The 25,047-nt window shown below is 40.6% G+C and overlaps 1 protein-coding gene across 3 annotated transcripts in view; it reads left to right on the top strand.

Moving 5' to 3' along the window:
- Sox102f (transcription factor Sox102F) overlaps positions 1 to 25,047 on the top strand; it is a 139,263-nt gene that overhangs the window by 101,240 nt on the left and 12,976 nt on the right. For all 3 annotated transcript variants that reach the window (XM_071780462.1, XM_071780463.1, XM_071780461.1), the window contains one exon: positions 6,483 to 6,711. In XM_071780462.1, the coding sequence (XP_071636563.1) occupies positions 6,483 to 6,711 (229 nt within the window). The remainder of the gene's footprint in view (positions 1 to 6,482; positions 6,712 to 25,047) is intronic.

Raw genomic sequence — 25,047 nt, 5'->3', positions numbered from 1 at the left:
GCATATTTTTCATTGTTTTATAATTTATTAGTTTGAGGACAGCATGTATACAGATTTGCTCAATATTTAAAAAAGTAAGGAAAAACAAAAAAAATATTTAAAAATGAAAGAAGCACGTTAAAATACTATTGTGACGTGAGTTTTATTTTGAATATTGCTATTAAATTTTTTAAATTGTTTTTTAATCTTCTCACCAATTCTATATTGAATATACAGTACATACGTATATAGGGTAGAGCGGGGTCAAAAGTAACGCGGGACGAAAGTAACAACTCAAATATCTATAGTTATAGGCATAGATGCGCATGCGTCTGTTGGTTAACGGATGAAGCTGAACAAGCTATAACGTGTCTCAGAACGCCTCGGCCTGGGTATTGAGTATAAACTATAGATATTAACTATAGTATTAATTATAGATATTCGAGTTGTTACTTTCGCCCCGCGTTACTTTTGACCCCGCTCTACTCTACTGTGCTTTTAGATTTTGCATCAATTCGATATAAGACTGATCGAAAGACAATAGAAATTTTGTAGAAATATTCATAATTGTACAATTAATATAAGAATAACTATGGGGAGATTGAAGATGAAAATATCAATCAGTATTTGATATCAGCCATTCATCGACACATCGATATCAACATCAAATCGACTTCGATTCGACTAATCATTTCTCGCTGGGTAGGTTAAATATTTTGGTATTTAGCTTACATAGAATGACAATAGGCCTGTTTATAAATATGTGAGAGGTAAGGTATATGAATGTTACTTCGCGAAACAATTTCAATTCGTTGCCTATCGTCTGCTAGTCAACTTGTGTGTCTCGTCATTGTATTACGGCACTAGGATTTAATTAATATTAAACGTTAATGGTGAGTGCTTTATTAAACTTACTAATTGATTTGTCCGATATTGTGATTATTACATACGGTGACACGTACGTTATTTATAACTACTGCCGGTGAGTCGTGATTCGCATTCTTGGAATTTATCTTTTCTACCTTCCTTTGCATTGGCGTTACTGTGATATATATACTACCACAATTGAGTCAAGTCAAGTATATACAAAAATATATCACTTTATATTTTAACACTTATTTTTATTTTAATGATTACAAAAGGCTAAGAGCGCTTCTACTTTCGAATTTTCGGTGTTCTTCACACGCCATCGCGCCACCAGATCTTCCAATTGTCATTTTCACCCTCTTCCGTTTAATATCGGTCCGGCTACTATTAACTCGGTTAGGAAGTACCTATCCCGCAAATAACAGGAAATGAGAAGAGCGTGCCGTTCAAGAATTTCTTCCAATTTTCCTGATCATTTAGACTCCATTACAATTCGTGTAATCCATGCAACGTATCTCAATAAGCGACTCTTACGCAACTTGTGTATGTTAATTATTCGATACCGTGTTCGATCGACATTGTAACAGTGCACTACTCTGTTGCAATATCTGCCTCATAATGCGCCACCGTGTCGCCGAGGTTATCATATCTCTCCCACTTTACATAACTGATTAATATAATATAATGGTAAATCAGAGGCGGATGTGGCTTTTTGCAACTTTGTTACGAGTGCTTATATATAATTTTTGCTTTCGCAACTGCCGACTATGTAATTGAAGCGAATACAAATACTTATTTGAATTTAATCTTGATTTTATAACAAGGAGTTAATTACAAATTACAAATTGTTGTTTGTCAGCCAGACAAATAAGTTAACATGTTATAGTTACTGCACAAAGTCACAATAAAATTTATACAATAAGTTTATAGAGCTTATAGCATTTGCAATGATTCAATAGTAACATTTTAGAACGTAGCAAGTTTTGTTTGGTAAATTTCAATATATTTCAATATATTTCAATATATTTTCTATATTTACACACACAATATGATACACACATGCACACACACACACACATATAGTATATAACTTGAGTAAAGTTTTCTTTCTATGAAAGCTGGATGTTCAAATGGAATTCTTGGGAACGGAAACTTTGGAATTTAGCTCGTAACATTATCGATATTCTTTGAACACAGCTCACAATGTGATATTTCACGTTCTCCATGATCCGATGTTATCACCGGAAATTAAGGCGGCAGCTATAATTTTGTTTTCTGAAAGAAAAGACCACTGTGTCGTTTCTTGCCTCAACATTCTCAAGGCCTGATATCTCGGATATAGTAACATGCAACTAACGATCGGGCGGAGCCTAAAAGAGACTATTGTCCCGAAACCATAAGGCCAACCTAGCGGTCTCTTGAAACGGATCTCTATTGCCATATACAGTCAGTTGACAATGACCAGTAATCCAAGAACAAAAAGCACTATAACGTGAAACATAACTCGAAACAATTATTATTAAATGAAAGATTTAATAAATCAATTTTCAGTCTTGATATAATATACTCTGAAATGTTTTTAATTTAATGAGAATTATTCCTACTGTTTCTGTAATCTATCAATAATTATAATATATAATCTAATCTTATATCATGGTTCTTAAAAGATTAATCAAAATTGAGTAATTTTAATTAATAGCGCTAATTTATCTACGTTATATTAGCGCTATTTATATCTACATTTTTAATAATTATGCACCTCTTTGAGTTCCAAAAAAGCTTTTATTATTTTACTAGACTATATCCGTCCCCATAATAATGATCTATATCAGTTATTTAGTCAGTTAGTATACCTTTCATTGATAGATATAGCTTATTTTTATATAAATATTGTTATAATGCTACAACACACACACACACACACAATACTTAAATTTACGGATTTAAATTTATTATAAGATACTTAAATAATTCCGTGAGATAATCAATCCGTGGAACAGCATGTCTACATGACTGACATATGCTTTTCAAACGATTATTTTGTGCCGATAATAATTGCTCTAGGTAATCAGGTCTGCCAATGAATTGATTTGTGTTTGCATAATTTTTTTCTTTATTCTGTAAATTGCTCACACAAAGTCGAGAATACTAAGTATAAATTGTTTACACGTGACTAATTACGATTCTGCGTACAAGATGGTACGATAGCGCTATAATATGATGATGTTACCATAAAATTATACTTTTGCGTTTCCATATTATTATTCCGGTATTCTATTGACGCGTATTATGTTGATTGAGTGATACTGAAGGGATTACTGACTTAATGAAGCATTTACGCAAATAATTTATGCCACAGTCATGATCAAATTGTTATAAACTTCCACTGTCTAATCTCGGTCTTATCTGTTTGCAATCATAGAACTGTTATTATTAATACAAAAAGTAGTATACAGTAAGTCGTACATCCAGCCCGTCGTTACGACAGCAGATTCGCGCGAAATAACACCCGGCAAAATTATACGGATAGCAGTCAACAATAGAATAGCAGAAATCCCCTGCAAAAAGTGTCTTCCTTCGAGCTAGATATGTAACGCGATGTCTTATATTGACGTGGAGTCATTGAAAGTATAAACGAGTGAACTTGGCAGCGTGGAGAAGCGGTAGCGCAGAACTGTGCCAGTCCGCTGCCCACATCGAACAGACGGCTGGCCAAGATTCTTCAAAAATTCAGCCAACAGTACAACGTGCACTTACGTTGACGTTCACCTTCTTTTTGGAGCACGTTCAATTTAACTTTGCGTACATCGAAATAGCATGGATTCGATTTAAAAATATACAGCCAATATATATACTCACGAAGTTGTTATCACTGTAATAGTAAAACATCCGAGTAACATTTAATACCGACTATACGTTTCAATTCATTTCCAGAATAATTCTACCAATTTATTCTTATCGATAAGCTAAGATATCAACCATTTTAATTCGCTGTTTATTTGTCGCGGAAGTGATTTCGATGTGTCTCAAGGATTACAAAATCCGACACGCGGCTCGGAGATACTTTGAATTTGTGCAAATACGCGCGTGGACACTCTGCAGGACGTACAAACAACTGTAACAACATTGTTACATAAAGCGTCTCGGTTCCGTGCATCATATATGCACTACTGACGTATCGCGCGCGCGAATCGTATTATGAGCCGCGCACGAGTAGGTATTCGGAGATGCGAGTGACTAGCGAGTAGAGTTATAGGGTGGACGAAAATATCGGGCATATACATTAGCTCTCGGCTATTCTAAATATAGTGGGTATTGGATAAAAACTCCGTGGAATAACCGTCGCATTATGGACCGGCGATAACTTCGATACGTAAAAAAACTCGTGATATTTCCGATGTCGGAGGGATTAACGACGTCGGCAAAAATTTTTGTCGACAGTCAGCTAAATATCGTAAAGCTTATTAAAATAACCGATTTGAGTTACAAAAATATAGGATAATCTTTTTAACAAATAAGAGTTTAGAGATATGGCAATTATATTATTAAATTTGCTGATTTTCTCCGAGAGATCGCCAAGTCAAAACGTTCCTATCTCGTGGTAGAAGCAGAGATAAAAAGGTTGATACATAAATAGCTTTGGTAATTTTTATATATTACAAGTAGTGGGGTGATAAAGAATTGATGACATCGATCGTACTTAATAACTTAGATATTTAATTAACAACTCTATTTAACGATATCAGCTGTAGTTTTGATGAAGCGCCGCTATAAATCGAAGGAATCTCCCACGAAGATCTTGCGTGTAACCGTGTAAGTCTCGATTATAAAAAATGCGAAAAGATCTCTTTATTCGCATTGATTTTATCTACGATCCATGTGCCATCAATTTATCATACATTCTCCCGTCCGTTAGTCCGCGTAGACAAGAGCGGAGTTGTGTACGCAGAGGAGTAGCACAAAAGAGACGAGGCGACCATTTATCTTGGCTCGCGCATGAAATTAAACCCTTCCAATATTTTAGCGCGCGATAATAATAACGGGAGTTCTTTTTATTTTTAAACCCGTTAAGCGCGAATGAAATCTGTCGCCAAACTCACGTTATCATTATCACTCTAAAGAAAGTTCGTGTGGAATTAAAGCCTCTCGCGATACCGGACGCACACTTTCGCCGGTTTTGCCGACTGAACAAGATAGACTTAAACACTCGGGAAATATTCAAATATCACAGTCTGTTTAACTCTAGCGGTGAAGTTGAACGGACTGTGAATTCGTGATTATCTCACGAATCAAAAGCTGTGTGTGTGTGTGTGTGTGTGTATAAAAAAATATTTAATTTTATATCTCATATATTTTTCTGTCTTGCGCGACACGCGACGTTTAATCTCTTATTGAAGAAGGTATACATCGACGTGATATTAAACATTCTTAGCTGTTCTGTTAGTCAGAACATAACTACCAGTCTGGAATAATTAAGATAATCAGGCTAACATTGAAAATCTGAAAATACCAGATAAATGATGGTTGCGTATTGTAGACGAGAAAAAAGTACGTACGTCCGTGACTTGACGCTCCTACACTCGGAACGGTTTGAGCGTTTGTGTTGCATGTCATTCGCGCGTACATCGTAATGCAACTTTAATCGTTGACCCTGTAACGTCATGAAGAAACGCGGCGGACGATGCTGGCCTATATTTTTCGCAGCGTAAGCTTCCTCATTGTCAACATCGTCACCCTCGTCTGTCTCGCTCGCGTAGCCTTTGTCCGACCGGTGGTCTCCTAAGCACCGTGCACAATACGACCTATATCACTTATTCGCGGACCATTTTCTCCGACATAAAGGAGCAGAATCTCGAGGCCGGTTCTTGGGCGGGTGCTCGAGGGCCAGGGGAGGATTGATGGCACCGAGGTACCCCATCACGGACGCAAACACTCGCCCTGTCGTGATTGCGCGGCCGCGACTCATTTATTATTCACCTGGCTTCCAGCACCGCGTACGCGACCACCTACCATCCAACCTAATGCGCTGGAGGTTATTTCCCTCTTTCTCTCTCACTCGGCGTTCCAGGAACATCTCTGCATCGACGGATATTCCTGAACGATATGTCTATTCTTTTGTCTTTTTGATATTAAAAAATTGCAATAAATTATTAACGATGAACAATTATGAATAGTTTATTATTTATAATCAGTTACAGAATTGTTAATAAAAATTTCCGGTAATGGACGACTGTTTATCATTAATGCGACTGACAGAGAAAAGAATCAGTTTTTATTATATGTATTAAGAGAATTAAAATCACAAGCTTCTTTTCTCCCTTCCGATTTCTATCTGTTATACTAATTAATACTTTTAAGTATAATTTTTTCTTGATAATAATCATTAATTGCTTAATTAATTGATAAATATAAAAAATAGATAAATACAAAATTTATTTCCTTTAGAATTCTTTTGGAATTTGTATATATTTTCTTATGTATTTATCGTACTTATTTTACAATTGTAGTTTTCAGTTACAATTATAGTTAAAAGAATTCAACCTCAACGTTTAATAAATGCCTTTTCTTCTGTCTTTCCCATTCATCTTACTTATTGTTAGACGAAACTGATCGGGATTGAATCGCATGTGTTGCAGTTGCAGTGGAAGCACGACCACCACCGTGGCAAATAACGTGACACTCTCACCTCCGGATGCCGGAAGGATACCAAACACGGAGGCGCAAGTAGAGCAAGGCGGTGTGGCGGCCCTTCATAGGATCCTCTGCGCCGAGAGTTTCGCGGAGAATGAGCGCCGACTGTCGGAGATGATCCTGCAGCTGCAGTTGCTTAGGGAACGTCTGGTACAACAGCAGGACCAATCGAAGGTAGGCAATCTTCTGCAGCACACACGGCATGGAAAGAAGTAGTCGAATCATATTTACAAATATTGTATTATTTTGACGCTGGGGTATACGCTGAATATCTTAGACTCCAATGGAGCGTATTGAATTATAAATGACCGAAAGTTTGCGAATTAATCACGAATTCAGGTGTAAGGGACGTAAATAAACAATATAATATATTGTAGAAAAGGTTTAATTTCGAAACCTGAGACACCGAATATATATTGAATTATTACGGACGTTTTAAAATAGAAAATAGGAAATTTGGATAATAAAATTTGTTACCGCAATTATGCATTATAATAATAACGAAACTACAATATTGTGTTACACAATTCGATCGACTGTCTAATTACATCATGCGGGATATCATTTACAATTAACGGGGAAAAAAATAGAACACGTGCCGCGTGGCAAGTGACGAAATAGGAAATGACGGATCAACCTTAATATAAATCGCCAGCCGGCGCATGTTGATTGACGAGGGAAAGTGCATCGATTACCGCGGAATCATAATTACGCGGTTGAATCGCGGTCGCGCAGATATCGCAGGCAACGATAGAAAAAATGAGAGAGCCAAGTTCTCTCGACTCGCGATGACCGGTATGCCGTTACGACCAGCTTAATGTGTTTCCGTTTTAAAAAGACACGGCGCGATAAAAGCGAAGCATTCGCGACTCCGACGACTCGTCGGGCGTGGATTGCGAGAATAATTCATAATGCGCGCGGCTATGCCTCTCTGTGCAAACAACATAAAAATTCCGCGTTCCTTCCCGCGCCATCGGAATGTTAAGCCGTATTCTTCCGCTTAAAAGCATCTCCGCGATGTTCCCCGACAATAACGTCAAGACCTCTCTCTGTGATATTACCGTACTAATAGCGGCGAGTCCGTTGCACATCCGCGAGTAACAGTACACCTTTGATGCGCCTGCATCACGCCAGACTGCAATCCGCGAGCGCGCCGCATTGGGCGCGAACGTTCGGCGCACAATGAGATCTCATTGAAATCGCTCCGGCCTGCGTATCGGATTCGATAACCGCGTCGAGATTAGTATCGCCTTCCGACTCGCGGCGATGACTCGATATTTCGCGCGGCCTCAAAAAGCGCGGGTCATCGCGTGGCTCTGCGACCGCGGCGAAACGCAACCACGCCGCCGCCACGCCGCCGCCACGCCGCCGATGTTCGAAGGAATCGCAGGAGACCGGAGGAACCTGTCTGCCCGCAAAAATGCGAGCGCGTGCAGATAATGCTCGACGTGTATTACCGTTATTATGCCAGTCATTTACGTGCTGTGGAAACGATGTTTCTTCCCCGATGTCCCGCTAAATTCGCCCGCCGGCGAAATTCTACGAATGCATTCGCGTAAATATCCGTCATGTGCAGCGCGGCAGGTAGAGGCCGATGTACCTGAACATTAATATTCGGAATTCGGGAGAGCGGTAACTACATCCGTTGTGGCGTTGTAAACAACGATCTCGAGATATTCTGGAGACGTCGCGATCCGCAAGGCGGAACACGACGGACAAGTTGCTGACACAGTTTCAATTATAACGATTTATATTTAATTATATGCGCGCGAGGAGAGAAACGCGCACGCAAAATTCAAATGATAAATGCCATCCCCCGGGGACGTTCGATTTTTAAAGCCCCTGCATTTTCGAGCCGCAAATTTGCAAATCGCGCGTACGAACGTGTCAACAATTCTTTATGCAAAATTTAGTTTATTTAAAATGAAAAAGTTTATAATAAGTTATATTAACTTTTAAAAGTTATATTAATTTTTATATTAATAAATTACTCTGTAAATGAAGCGTAATAACTAAATTTAAAATTATAATTTAGCTCTCCTGCGTGTTTTTATAAAAATAGTCGCGAAATAGTGCACATTTATCAGCATACTTTATTTATTTAAAAGAGGAAATATTTTTTATAGAGAGCCTATAATCCGTTGACATTCCGCTTTTGCACTTGAGAAATCTGCAACCAATAATGCGAGATTATTTCCATAACATTTGCAAACGGCTTACGTGCAAGAACGCGGCTAATGTCGTTTTATAGATAATTAAACCCGGGAGAGAGGGAGAGAGGGATAGAGGGACAGGAATCAGAAGTCGTTACGATCGTTCGCAATTGCACCAATAATTGAAATCCGCAGTCGGAGAGACGCGTAACTACCGGCAATAATGTTTTAACGATAACGAGAGAGGAAAGATAAGGAAAGTGCCATCTAGCATGCGACAAAAACGAATTTTCCGTGTCTCGGCATTTCCTGTTGGAGTCACATTTTAATCATGACGAGTTGCGCATGACGAGTTGTTCAGCTAGCCAGGTTTGACTTAAGATCTAAAAACTCGAAAAAAAAAAAATGTTCTGAGAGCCGATCTGCAAATTTTCCGTTCGATGATTAATTGGCGTGCCGGACAAACTGGCCGTACGGTAAACTGAAATGCTGGAAAATCTCCAACGGGCGTGAGATCGACGTGACTTCGCGAGGACGTCTCGGATGAGGTCCTCCAGGGTGGAGAACGTTCTGTCGTCCGCCATTTCATCGGCGCGGAGTGAAAACGCGTTTGTCGGCGGCGTTTGCGCCGGGGCCGGGCGCCTCGAGTTAGCCGACGTTAAAGCGGAAATGCAACGGCGGTACCGCGACGGGGAGGAGGAGGAGAGGGGAGGGTTGGGGAGATAGAGGAAGAAGAGAAGCGCAGAAAAAGCTGGGCGGCAGGGAGAGAAAGGAGAGATTAGGAGCGGGCCGTACGAGAGGTAGATAGGAGCGAGAGCGAGCGCGAGAAAGAGGTAGGTGGAGTAAAAAGGCGACGAGAGAGATAGAGCGAGAGACGAGAAAACGTAGGAGGAAGGCGGTAGTCTCGATGTTCTCCTCCTCTTGGATCGCGGAGGGCGTATAGTAATGTTCGAGTTGGCAGACTCGGGGTCGAGTGGGGGTCTCTCCCTCCGTCTATCTATCTATCTCTCTTTCTCTCACTCACTCACTCACTCTTTCTCTTCTCGTTCTCTCCTCCCGGTGTGTCTCTCTCCTCCGTTACCTTTCCACCTGTTATGCGACGCCGTGCCATGCTGCGTTGGCACAGGTGTGCGCGACCGCGTAGCCAGCGACAGGGCCCGCACGCTCTCCTCGGTCTCCTCGGTCTCTAGTCTCCCACCTTTCCGACCTTTCTCTTCCACCTTTCCGTGTCTCGTATCTGTTTCTCTCTGTTTCTCTTGCTATCTCTCTCTCTCTCTCTCTCTCTTTCTTTCTCTTTATTCCATGCACCACCGGCTCGACTCCTGTCTTTCCCGGCGAACGAGCAGGCCGATCGCGCGTGGGCGGCGAGGATCGCGTTCCCCTCTACCCCGAGGCGCTTTCATGATCCTACCTATACGTTCGGCTGCACCTGCAGCAGGGATATACTGTCACGCCCAGTAGCTCGATCGCAACCGACCTGCTGCACCGCAGACTTTCTCCTCAAGACATATTCTTCTGGAGGCGGTTTCGGCAACGGGAAAATTGCATTTTCGCATATCACGTATATCGGCGCTTTGCTTACCATCAGGCATGCAATTTTTGCTCAATGGGAATAACAATACGATATACTATCCAATGCAAAAAATCCAGCCGTGAACAAACGCTCAAAAGACAGTCCAAAAGGTTTTCATTTTGCCTGGTCAAAGATGTTTCAGTACACTCAGGTAGCGCAGTCTCTTTGCGAACGAAATTTGACCCCCTCTTCCCCTCGCCACCCCCCCCCCACGGGCGTACGCAAAAAGCAAATTATCTCCTCTGTATGTGGCGGACGCGTATATTTCTCTGAAATAAATTTTCGTTCCTCATAAATTACCAACTTGCCAAACACGCGACGCAGCTGCGCGTGAAATTAGTACATTAACACGTTTCGCTGTACTACTTTTACATATTTTAATAAGAATTACGGCTAGCGCATGTTACCAATGAAATACATGCATTAACCGCGTGCGAAAATCTTTATCATATATGCGATTCGGGGGAAAAAACCGGCGGTTGAAAATTTTATTTTTTGAAATCTAAACAGCCCTTGCTCATCTAAACAAACTTGCAACACTCGATAACGCATTTTGCGAAATTTTATTTGATTACTTTAATTCCATCTCCCCTACCAGTTTGAATATTATTATACGCTAGTATATATATATGTATAAAACATATAACAAATTAGCTTCGCCACGTGCGTTCTTCGTAACAAAATCTGTTTTAAAAGCAATTGAAAAGGAGAGATATAAATGACGATGATATATAATAAATATTCCTACAAATAGAGAGAAACGTGCTCGAAATTTGCATGCTGTGAAATAGTTAACGATATAATTGTATACGAAATGTTCACTAAATATCTCATTAGTCATTAGGATGTACAGGAAACTATATAATTACGAAAATAACTGTTAACTCTTAATTATGGTTTGCCGATGACTTATTCAAGCCGCAATATTAAGAAACTTGTTTATTCTTTTAGTCAGACTATCGATCAGTCTATCATAATTTATGAGAGATGATAAAAATATTGTATAAATAATAGCCCCGATAAACTGTACGAAAATCCATATATGCAACAACAAATAATTTGAGGACTACATTAATATATTATGATGCATGGCACGCACACTGTAAAATCGTATATTTATGTGCTCACATTTATTATTATTTCATATATTTGTATTTATCAGATGTATCTGCCGCACGACAATATCGTTATTACGTGCAACAACATGGTCCACAAAGGCGGGGCAAAATTGCATGAGGGCATCGCGTTTCGCGCATCAGGAACGACAGTGGGGCGTGCGGTGTTCGGTACAGGGCGGACGTACCGCGCACCACCGTATTCCACGCTTGCATGTGTATACGTCCATATCCGTTTGTCCATTTGCGTATCGGCCGGCGCTTTATGGGAATTAGCAGTGCATTGTGGACCACCGGTGGGCGGGCTGTGTGTGCACCAGTGCACGAGACGCGACCGCAGGCACGGCGGCCACCCCCGCGATCCGATGGCGGCAGGGATTGCGGCGGCGGGATAGCCGAAGGGGATGGCGAGTGATAAAGAGAGGAGGAGGAGGAGGAGAGAAAGGGAGGCGGGCGAGAGATACAACGGTCATGGACAGAGGAAATAAGAGGGAATTGCTCCCCGCTGCTCGGGGCGAAGGGGGATGATTCTCTCTCTCTGTGCGCCCACTGTTTGTCAATACGCGAGCGATATGATCACCAAGTATAATCACCGGCGGACCCGAGAGAGCGCCGGGCTTTCTGTCAATAGAATGCTACTTTGTGACCTCCCGCGCGCGCCATTGACCCCCTCCCCCCGCTTCCGCTCTCCACTCCCTTTTCTATCCCCCGTTCCCGTCGATTCCGCATCTCGCCGCTTATATATTGTATCAAACGCATTCGAGCGTCCGCCCTCTGAAGCACGTCGCCGCTCGTAAAATCCGTATCGGCCACGAAGCCGGTAATGTGTACACGTATTCAACACACGCGTATACAGTGAGGGAGAAAGAGGGAGAGAGTGAGAGAGATTCATGGAACATGCACGAAAGCCCGTGGAATCGACGTGGACCGTACTGGGCGTTCCGTACCGGCGAACAAAAGTATGCCCTCCGTTCTGCATATTTGCGTAACGTGTGTTTCTGTTGCCGCGTTACATACATACAACCTCCCTACTCCGTCTGTTTTTTTTTGCGCGCGAGCGGCTACAAAGGGAATCGCACGGTGGATATCGCGGCCATTGCGATCGGGAATCGCGTGTGTGTACGTGTAAAAACGAGAAACTTAACGACAAAACTATTACTTGCCGTTTATACGATAATTACAGTGCGTAAACCACTTCGCAATGCGTAATTAGCGGTTGTAGCTTGAAACGGGGTGTTTAACAAACAGATTAGCTCGCTGATTAACTTTTTATTAGATACCTCCTTACATATGATAATAAAATGAAATAAGATTCGTTCGAATTATGCGCTAAAAGTTTAACATTGCGGCGCTCTGTATTCAGAAGCAATTATACAAAAAAAATTACTGCGTTGAAAATGTCACAGACTATAAAATTGATTCTAATATGACGACATAAGGCGTTAGTACATTACATAACCAAAATAGCACCGCGCTTAGAATAATATAACATATAATTATTTCTTTAAGAAAAAATTAAAAATAAACCACACAAAAAGTTCATTTTTATTTATTTTGTCTTATTACATCTCCATATAATAAGGTTTTTGATTTTATTTATTACACTCTGTTACATTTCCGCATAATAAGGTTTATAATCTTTGTTTTACGTCGTCTCTTTATTCGCTTTACATGTTCAGTCGTCCGTCATCATCCTCATTGCGACGCTTACACCTCGCTTACATCATACCTCCCTCTGCAGTTTGCACCCTGCCTTCGCGCTAACGAAGCTTCCGCAAAGTGCGCATTATCACCACGTCGTGTCGTCGCAGTGATTTTTGCAGAGCGCGGCTCGGTCTGCCGTTAAACAGGCTAAACGAGCGCGGTCGCGTTTTCGCCCTTCCGCCTCTCCATCCGCTTTTCGAGAGACGTCGACTTATGCGCGCACCCGCGTGCGAACGTCTATCCTCTTTCCGTTCAGTTCATCCCCCCGGGCTCGTCGTCGTCGGGCGAGAGGTCGTGTTACCGCGGAGGCTTGGTCGATGTATCTTTTCTAGCGATCAAAGAATTACCGTGTTCGAGTGGTAGGCCGACAATGTTTGCCGTTTGATCGTAGGGCAACGACGCGTAACACTTTTACGCGTTCACGTTACCTGATGCCGCATCGCGTCGTTCTCCAAGATTTTTGAACTTGCAATTCGCATTACAACAAAAACTCCTTTCTGTCTGCTTTTGTATGCTGAAATAACATAACAAAAGTAAATGAAATTAATAATCAAAATTATATCAAATATATCAAAATTCTTTAAATAAGCTAAAAACAGAAAATATAATGAAAAAAGGTGACAGAAAGAAAGGTGACAAAAGGATAATCGTCAAAGAAACGCGGCAGACCGTGGCGAGCAACCGCGAATGACGGGGAGTGCCGATGACGCGAGTGGAGCGCGCGAAAAGAAACGAGGCGCGAAACGGAGCGATAACGAAAATTCCGGAGTAGGCGACAATCGGCGCGAATTCGCGCAAAGCAATTACGGCACGATAATCGCGGCAGATTCGGTAAAGGTCTTGAAGGATGGCTTAGTGGCGGTACGAGCAGGCGAGACCGATTCGACAGAGCGGGGCGAAAGCAACGAGCGCGCGATAAGCGAGCTAAGTGCGTGCGTGTAAAATAAAAAGAAGAGACAAATTTATATTTTCGAGATATTTGATTTTCTATTTTTTAGTTTTGTAATAAAGTTTAGTAAATTATGCGATAGCCTCAGTGAGATGAGAGTGAAAGTAGATTTAAGTTCACTATGTGACATGATATAGGATAGCGTGAGTAAAAAATTAATATCATGTCTTTCTCCTTCCCCATGCGCGTTAGCGAATATTCAATGTTGGGTAAAATTTAAGTTGACTAATTTTCATTTTCTTGGCGCCATGGCGATTGAATTGATTTAATATTTCATTTAATGTTTCATTGCAAAATCTCTGAGAGATTATACTGACAGAAATTCTAACGAGAAAAATATTAATCTCTAATTACAAAATTATACTGTACCTATTTTATATACATTATCTATATATTATATTATATATTATATATTATATATTATATATTATATATTATATATTATATTATACTGTACCCGAGCTGTACCTATAAAAGTTTTACAGTTTGTTATAAATTGTCTCTTATTAGTCGGATAGGAATTTAAAGTTCAGAATTCTTGCTGTACCTCAATAAAACTTTTCTAAAATCAGTCTTGCTTGCATAGAGATGAAATATCGCTGTTAGACATTATAGTGCATTGCATGTATTAATCATTAACATATTAATGATTCTCTTTTATCCGCTTTTTCTCCTTCTTCCCTCTACCACTCCCGTTCTTCCATGCTACTATTACCTCGCTGACTTTTTTCATCTCTTCCCTTATTTTATTTCCTTTCTTTCTCTTGCTCTCCACATTCTACTACTTTTCCTTCGCCTAATCTTATCCGTTCCACTTATCCTCTCGGATTTGTACATCCAATACCTTTTTCGAAAACTACCTCCTCGTCATGTCGTACAAATGCAAGTAATTGAAACTAATCCCATTAAATTCACCGATTGATGCCACTCGCTCAAGTCGTGTCCCTTTCTTTCAATTAGTCCTGTTATTTGATTTTTCGTATAGCAATTTGCTTTTACCCTTTCCTTATTTCTTTTGTTTCGATGACTGCTACTAGTTTTAAATTGCATTTTAATAATAAAACATTTAGAAGAGAATAATTGCAATATTCCACAAAATTCGAATTATTATATATTACAAAAATTTACATTCGAATAACATTAGGTACTAGGCTACCAAGATCTAACTAATAGTAAGTTAAATCATATATCTATCTTTGTCTAATTTAAAAGAAAAACCAAGACATATATATGATTTAACTATAATTATAGTTAGTTTACCAACAGGTTGGAAAAACCGGCCTCTAGTCCTGGTCGTAAACTAACGTTTTTCCCTAATTGAAAATGAAAAAATTTATGTTATATCAATAGATATCGTGTATCTCAATCTCGAAAAAATACTATGTTAAAGGATTTACGCGTAACTGACGGGGGAGGATGCGTAGTAAATGGTACGGCGTCCACGTTGAGTCCAGAAATACGCAGCCGGCGTAAAAATTGAAAATGCCAGTGCTACAATAATTGAAGGTTTGAATCGAGTTTATTGGCGCCAAAGCGCGCATGTTCGGTATCCGGTAAAATTGAATTACAGCTTGAAAAAAAAAGGGCACGGTATTTGTAACCCGGTTGCTGCGTTCTAGGTATCGAAAGCTGATCGGGGATCATCGGTGTAAAACGCGTTCAATCAGCTCCTATACGTGCATTCGAACGCTCGGCATATCGGAAGTAATACTGCACTCCAAAAATCGACGATATACGATTACGCGCGTACCTGTTTTCGTATTTTTTAACCGTAACTGCAACGAGACCCGACCTGTTATTCAACGTCCGATTGAATGACTGTAACAAGGCATAATTTATTTTATTTTCCAATACGTTCCTGCATGCAGTTTCTCTCTCGTTTTCTTTTCCTCTCCGACCGCCTCCTCTCTCTCTCTCTTTCTCTCTCTCTCTTCTCTCTCTCTCACACACACATATAGGGTATAGTCTACATGTGGATTGGTATTATTATCGATATAAATGTCAGGCGTGTCAGCATCTCATTAATACGAATATATTAACACATCGGGCAGCTTTAATGTCTATCACCGTCATGGTCAGTAGCTACGTCTTGCTTTATACCCGCATTAACACCACGACACATTATGGTCGCGCATTAAATGAAGTTCTAATTAATGTAAAACTAATATGCACACCGTTGAATATAAATATGCGTATATACAGGTTACTATTTCAAGTCGAGGAAAACCAGAAATAGAAGGTGTGCTATCTTGAACTAGATATCTCTCTCTTCGAGCACTTTGTTATTGGATATTGCCGATAACGCATACAATACAATTACAATTTTATGTTTGGAAAATAATAAGCTTTGTCTTTTAAAATTTTGATAAAAGCGCTCATTTTTTTTTTTTTTTTAGGATCGGAGAGTATCGATATTTCGAACACGCGATATTGGCATCACGCAACATCAATCATGTATATCTACGATAATATTAATTCTTTTTCATCAGACAGGTCCATTTTTTTTCATTTTTTGCTGATAAAATAGTTTGAATTCAAGATAATTGATCAATTAATGTTTAACGGATATACCCCAATTGTATACAGTTTTAATCGATTCTAAAATGCATTGCACTCTTTATTCCTTGTTCTTTCGTCTCTGGTACTTTTAACGGGACGATTAAACGTAGCGAAGTAATTATTTAAATTACGATTTTATTATATTAAATACATTAAAAGCCATTCTTGCGTATTACATGTTTCCGTGGGAATTGTTTATGGCTTATATCCCTTTGATATCCGGCTGAGACTTCTAATCGGAACCACTGACGGCTATTATATTAATTACGAAATAATTATGTCGTCGGGTGGATGCTTTAAAGCCATGCCTTGTGCGAAAGGACGAGGAACAGCGAGCGTTAATGCATCCACCGACGTTGTCTGGACCACTCGACTACGACATTATGCGAGAACCCTCTTACGCTCGTCTCCTTGGCCGGAGCTGCTGCGCCAGCTCTCCTCAACCTCTGATTTTCCGCGACGAGAGAAAGACCTCTCGTAATTATTTTTCTCATTAATGCGCCCCATTGTCCGCGTGCGTGACAGCAGTATCGGTAACCACACCGCGTCTTCATTAAATCCACGCGTGAAACGAAGCGTCAATCGAAAGGCGAGATTTCGTGGACGCTTCGTGGTTAACAAGCGCGGTATAAGCTCAACTTAATCACTGCATAATAATATCCTCGTTCGCGAGGGAATTGTCGTTGTATAATGAGTCGTTGGAGGATTTTAAGCATAAAATAAGAAAATTGTCTGGAGTAATAATTATATTTTCGCATCATAATTTCGTAGTAAGGCATAAGAATTTTTTGCATAGAAACCTTCCTTCACTTGACGATATACTTACTATTGTTAAAAGAGTGCAGGTCGAGGAATGTGCGAAATAATTATCTTTGCCGGTTCTCTTCAGAAACCGAGAGAATTTAAATCCTAAAAAGATGACGCACCGTGAACATTCGCGGATGTTCGAGCGAATCGTCGCGCCTCCGCGGCCTCCGTCATTCTTATCGAACGACGGCCCCCACGTTAGCGACACGGATTGTTAACTGAATCCGGGAGCCGGCATTGTTCGAGGGTACCGAGCGCGCAGCAACAGTGGCCCATTGTATTCTCTCGGACACATCCATCGGCTCGTCTTCCTCTGTCTTCGATAGCTTTTTCTCTCGTTTCGCGATCCGTCACCGTCGCGACTGATTGTCTCACGACTTTTCATTGTGGCTTCATATAACTCGCGCGTATTGTTCGCGCCTGATTGTCGAGCAACGCGAATCTCCTCGCGAGTCTTCTCCGTCTTCTCGTCCGTCTTCTCCGGAAAAAATGCTTTATTTCGGTTTGCTTGCTTTTGGCATTATCAGCGGGCGTTCGCTTATCGGGGATATCGGTTCCCTTCGAAGCGAGCAGACGCGTCTTTAAGGTCCAAGCTCTCGCGAGGCCGCGGCCACGGCGGTGGCAGCGGATATAATGCGCGTTTCGGCCACGGAGCCCAGAATAGTTCAAAGTAAATACCGTGCTGTGAGTGGTGCCTTCTAATCTTCTTCTCCTTCTTCCACGGGCGATATTCTGATTGCATTATGACCCGGCCTCGAACAGACGCGGCTCCTCGAGAGGGTTATTCTGCCGACGATGCTGATGTAACGCGCGGGGATTGTCGCCGGTGGTAAGTGGCAGTGTCTGGTTAACCAGTTCGACTTGTGAACGAACGGTCGTACTGCGAACGATCACGCGATTGCGTCTGAAACGCCGGAGAATTTTTGGCGACGTCATGGTGCGCCGTGGTGAATGGAAGAAATGATTTTCACATAACATAATGTCGCTTTATTGAAGAATTGCTCGGATTTATTAGGGAGAATCAAGGTTCTTATAGTCAGGGAAAAATTTACCAAAATTAGTTTCAAAGATTACATCTAATCTTTTTTCTTAAAAATAGAAATATGTTTTTAATTTTCATGTTAATTATATTTATTAAGCTTTGCAATTTGTCTCTATTTAGAATTTAAAACTAATTTTCTAAATTAAACTATAGGTATTTAATCTAAGACCAGTTTTCTATATCTCAATAACTTAAAATACTATCAATGCAAAGCAAATAAATTAATCTTTTTTAAAAGGACTTTAACGTTATACAAACATGTATAGGAGAGATTATTTAATTATGTGGCATTATGCACATTAATAGCTCGAATATCTACTTAGAACTTATAATATTTGTAGACCTCTCGGAAGTAAGTAACAACTGCAGATTGAATGTGCAGGCGCTTTTGCAAATTCGCCGAGATACTTCGGAAACGGAGTAATTGAGCGCGACAATAGGTAGACATTTCGGCCGCGATATTTGAATCTAGATATATCTCGCAGCGATCGTGAGGACTACAGAATGAAGTGGAAGTAGGTACCCGGCGGGCATTGAGTGCAGTTATACTTGTAACTTGGACGGCGACCCCGTGAGAGAGAGGAAGAAAGAGAAAGAGAGAGGAGAGCAGCCGCGAGAGCTGCAGTAGTAAGAACTCTGCCGCGCGCGCGGTTGTGAATGAGCCCCGCAGCTGCTACATTCCTGTGTGCCATCACCGCGCGATTTCCTTCCATTTTCTTTACCCTCCCCGAATATTCTGGTTAGACCTCGCGAGAGGGGTCCACGTTGAATTGCGCTCGAGTCGAGTGCGCAAATTTGCTCGAATCGCGCCTCGCCGTACGGCACAATTTCATTGTGTCGACGCGATCTTGAGCAGTCGTGTATCTCAGGCAGGCCGAGATTGCGTAAGTATGCAACGTAACTGCCGCAAGAACGAATTCTGGAACATCCGATGCTCCAGATGATGTTGTCAATGATTCAGTCATTTTCATTGGAACTAATATCTGATAACTATATGGAATATTATATTGATAAACGATATTCCTCTGAAATTTAGTTATGCTATTTAGTGACTGCTTGTAATTTTAATAAATTGTAGAATTTTTTAATTAATTATTTTTTAACAACTTAAACAAATGAAATGCATGAAGTGTGAGAAAATTATTGATCATATATGAATTAAATGTTCTACATTTTTTATAGAAAATATTATACAACGCGTAGAATATATTGTAATTAAAATTATTTATAGTTGATTTTTCACAAACGTCAGTTAACTTTAATTGTAGTTAATTTATTTCTTATTATATCTGTCCGGTTCTCTAAAATGATATCAAGTATCGCAGTTAACCTTAAATTAAAATTAATTGGTACAAGCGAAACGGATTGTCAAAAGGAAATATTCAACTTGCGCGAGTCGAATTATGCGTTTGTCACGATTTTGTGCTTCACAGCAATAACGCTATTAAGTATAGCTTGCTAGTCATGGATTAATCCGTAAAACTATCAATCTGTACTTCTGTGAAATAGGGTCGGTGGTAGGCTTCGATCCGCGCGTATTTCTGGTGCGTCGCGCGTGTCGCGCGAATCTTTATTTCGGTTCTCACGTTTCGGCGGCGCGTGCACGGTGCACGCACAGGAGCGCGGGACACGAGTGTCCGCGCCGGGATAAATATCGCATACATTCTGTGGAATGTGCACTGCGGCGCGAAGATGCCGATATCAGCTTACGGTACATACGGTTACTTACACGGTGCGTGAACGGGTCTTTTCGGAGCACGCGAGCCTCTGCAACTTCGATATGGATTTGGGTTATCTCACATTCCATTTTATTATGATCTTAAAATACACGCATATATTGCGCCACATTACGTTGCATTAAAAAAAAATATGCGTAACTAAAACGATTAAATCATACATTTACCTTAATTTAAGTTAATTAAACGCGCGAAATAATCAACAATGGTTAATGAATTATTTAATCTGCTTCTTATAACGATTCTGAGATTTATACCATCTCTATACCATCCGTATGTCACAAATGTATCGGATTATCTTGCGATAAAAGTCTGTATTACGCAACATGGTAATTTCTCTGCGGTTAAACGCAACTTGCAACCAATAGCGTATTGTGCATCGGTACACGTGCGCTGGATAAAATCATTCCACTAAAATCGTATTCAAAAATATTCAATAATGTGACATATACAATTCTTTCGTTGTAAAGGATTACGAAGAATTCTAGTTAGAGCAGAATAAACCAAGCCAAAGTATGTCTTCACGATTTTAATAATCGCCATTAAATAGATGGCTTCCACTGTGCGTATTATAATTTTATGCGCATTATCTTCTTGGAATCCAAGAATAATTCTTTAGCCTTCATTTGCAAATTCTAATATAGTGAATATAATAAATGGTGTATAAGATAGAGCTGTAGATTATTACTGTAGTGTTCAAAAATTTAATTTACACGAATGTTTTATATATAGGTATATATATGTATATAACATTTGTGTAAATTAAATTTTTGTATATATATATATATATATATATATATATATACACACACACACACACACACACACACACACACACACACACACACACACACACACACACACACACACACACAAGATCTATTTCCCGGTAGAGATATCGATTGACTGTTTCATCTATAATCCGCATTTTTGATATTTCGAAGATAACTTGTATAAATTTCACATTGATATTTTCCCATGAAACCTAAGATTAAGAATCATTCACCAGCGAGTACTAGTAATCTTTCCTTTTATTTTTCTTTGAGCGCTTTGTCGAACGTCTCCTCTTTGACAGCGGAAATCTTGCACAATCCACTTGCACGCGCACAATGCGCGTCGGCGGTACAACGAATTAGAATCGCGGTTGCGCCGCTTGATCGAGAGAGGAGCAACGACAGGAGGGGTGCGCCGTGGCACGTGCATCACGCATATTATTCTCGTTTCTCGAGTGGCCGGGTCTCCCTGCAAAGCGAGTGTCGAGCGCGAAAGAAGAAAGTGGAAAGATACGCGACGAGCGCGTGCGAGACTGAGAACGAAAGAAAGAAACAAGATCTTGCCGTGTGCGCGCCACGCTATATATGAATATATAAAATTAATTAAAGTCGACGAATGCGAAGGGAGTTGATTATTGTATTCGTCCCGACGACGGAAAGCACGACCGGGCTGTGGGTAAGGTGCACAGAAGTATTCGCGTATTGTTGTAATCATCAATCTCCTTCTATCATCGGCTTCTTGGTCTCTTTTCTCTTCATCGTACGCGCTTCACTTTGTCTTATTTCGGTACCTCTCATCAGGTTCATCAAGCGGAAATGTGAGGTCGTGTTCATGCGAAACGTTGAACAAAGTTTAACTCGTTAGGAATTAATAACTTTCTGTCTGATGTATAGAAGAAGATTCAAGATATCTTGTGTTCTAATTCTTAGCGAGATAATTAAAGTGATTTAGCAAAAATAAAAATATTTTTTTAAACGTTTGTTTTATTATATACGTATTAGATCTTATATAATAGAATGCAAGACTTCTCTGACTCTATTATATTGCTTGTAAAAAATATTTTATAGGAACACATATAAATATATATATATATATATATATATATATATATATATATATAATAGCTTATGTATATATATTTTTTAATATAATAAATATATGATATAATATTTAAAAAATATACATATATAAGCTATTATATAAAATTACCGTTATTATTATTTAACTTTATAAAAAAAACGGCAATATTATGATGATAAAACTATACATACATACATACTGGATCATGTTTCGGTTTTTTTTCGCGTTACCACAAGCATGATGATTTTAGCTACACCGCGACGACCGCGGCTCGCTTGGCTACGTGGTATTAAAGACTTGCGAGGAAAATAATGCGCTATACTTAACCCGTCGGAAACGATATTCTCTCATCTCGCGAACTCTTCAGGGGGAGGCGCGTTCGTTGACACTGCATGCCGTTGCGGTATAAACCGATCGAGGTGTCGAAGTGCTACGGCGACAGTGTATGCCGTGCAGTTGTCGGCTGTGCCACGCACTACAGATAGAAGGGTCGCTGAGGGATCTCCTCTCGAAACGCGGGTGACCGTTGATGGGAAAGCCGACGATAGAGACAAAGAGGAGAGCATCAGGCGACGGATAGAACGGTTCCCGCGGAACGAAAGGGGAAGAACATAAGACCGACGTATATATCTCTTTCTCTACCTTCTCTATTGCTGAGAGAGACGAATCGTGTCGAAGGAAGCGACGCGAGAAAAGAAGACACGCCGGCAGAAAAGTCAGAAGGAACCGGGGGAGACAGCGACGCGATTGCCCTCTCGCTTGCCTCAAAGTTGACGGGGGTTGCTTTGGACGCGTCCCGATGTTCCCCTAGTCTCCGGGGACAGTCGCACACCGTCTTGCCTTACCACATACGATCTTCACGGAAAGAACTCCCCGGCGGGCGTAAGAAGCCGAGGACAATAATCCTACTGACAGCCGGCTCATCATCGCAGCTTATTTCGATCCGCGATGGGCCCTGAGCCGCTAAGAGAAACGCCGCTGTCTACGCCGCGTTAGTGTCATACACGTCGTAATATCAGGGTTTAATGCTGTTGATTCTCATTCGCGTATCGACATTATATAAGATGAGGGCACTCGCAAATGCGCGCGTATACTGGGCTAAAAAGCACACAGCAAACTGTCTTTCTCATCCCCCTTAAGTACGAAAAGATTATTCTCTCGCTTAATGCGAAATAAATTGCAGTAAAAGCATGTGATTTCGATGAAAGTCGGGGAATATTTCAACGATGTGATAATTAGTAAATTGCAGAAAGGTCGAGATATTTATCATTGAGCACAGAGATAAAGATATCTCCTTAGAAAAAAAAACGAAGATAACCTTCTATCCTTAGCAAAAAAAACGAAGATATGCAAAAATAAAGTGCTTACGTAACGAAAAGTCTAAGATCTTTCGAGTTCTACAAATGCGGAAACGGCTCAATGCGCTCGCGGAGCGGCAAGGATATATCGTTTGCGCAGCGAGCTGCGAAAATTGCGTGTTTACGTTTAAAAAGCTAACAAAGTTTAATTCTTTTTCCTGGCGGGCCACCCGACGTTCCGGTAACGGGATATTCAAATGGCTTCGGGCAATAAGTGTTAAACGCGAGAAACTCGTCCCGTTTATGGCGGCGCGGCGGGCGGTCGTGTGCAATGCGCGCAGAATTTTCGACCGTCCACGCATCGCATGGCGGGCGCTCCGCAGATTTCGAACGCCGGATTGCTGTCGCTTTCCGGTATTTGTATCAATTAGAACGTAGAAGCGAATTGTGAAAGATGGTCACAGAATCTCCGTCGTTGAACATCGAACGAAGATACAGTTTAGAGCAGCAAAACGCGCGCGCTTATAAAATATTGCATTTCCGACACCGTTAAGGGGATCCTAAATACCGACAAAAACAGTCAAGAGCTTTTACAGGAGTAAAATCCTTTTACAGGAGTAAAGTATAGGTACTAATGAAGAGTGGGAATGTAAAATAATTAGTAATAATTGAAAAAAATGTAAAAATGCTGTCACCCCTTATTTTTTAATATAAACAGTTGTATAAGTAATATGTAATACGAAATGAAATGTTTCCACTCTTCAGAAGACGTGCACAAACAATAACGTACCTTTGAAATTGAGATTGAAACCCTGGAATAAAAATGAGAGCTTCGAAGAAATTATAACCTATAACCATGTCTATCCTTGTCTATCATCATTGTCTATACAAGGACAGATATAGAATTTGGTCGGTAATACAGACGGCTTTAGGATCCCCTTAAATGCCTATCGCATCTCGCGTTTATGCTCTGGTATAATGATTCCGTTTGTATTGGTCCCGCATTCCTGTCACTTGCTTATGAACTTGTCAAAATGTGTGAGAGCGCCCTAACGCGTTTTATCCGCTTAACGATCGCGTACAATTAATAATCTTTACGTTCACATATTCGTCGCTGAAAGGAGGCCAATATATGCAAATGTGTGTATGTGTAAGATGATATTATCATTTATCAAGAAGACTATAATCTATCTGACAATATTTCCTTAATTGATCGTTCACTTGTGCAACTATCTTAATCTCTTTCTCGGAAGGAGAATTATTGAGCAACGATCTAACTATTGATCAGAAATCAATGGCCGCGTGTGTGTCAACGGGATTCGCGCTCGGCAGAATTCTTACATAGTTGACTCAGGCAGGCATTATCACAATTGCTCGCGGAACCGATGACGCGAATTGAAAAGCGAACAAAGTCGTCTTTGTAATGTAGGACCGCGCGATCGAGACGCGCCGCGCATAAACGCTGCCGGATAAGCGCAGCCCGTTCATTCGGATAATATCGGCGAGCGATATCGGCCGGCATGCGGCAAAGGGAATTATTAATATTAGCGTTTTCGCGAGAAAACGGACCGGTTCGCGGCCCCCGATGATCAGGCCGATTTGTTTATCCGTCGACGCGGAATATCAAAAGGATTAGAGGCGTCGAATAGATAATAAACATCGGCCAATAAAGATATCCGAAAATACCGTGCCACGCGCGTCTGTATCTGTACACGCGTCC

The sequence above is a fragment of the Temnothorax longispinosus genome, chromosome 6 (genome assembly GCF_030848805.1).
Source record: "Temnothorax longispinosus isolate EJ_2023e chromosome 6, Tlon_JGU_v1, whole genome shotgun sequence".
Taxonomy (NCBI): domain Eukaryota; kingdom Metazoa; phylum Arthropoda; class Insecta; order Hymenoptera; family Formicidae; genus Temnothorax; species Temnothorax longispinosus.
Note: the sequence above shows the minus strand (reverse complement) of the source record. Positions and strands in the feature narration are given on the sequence as shown.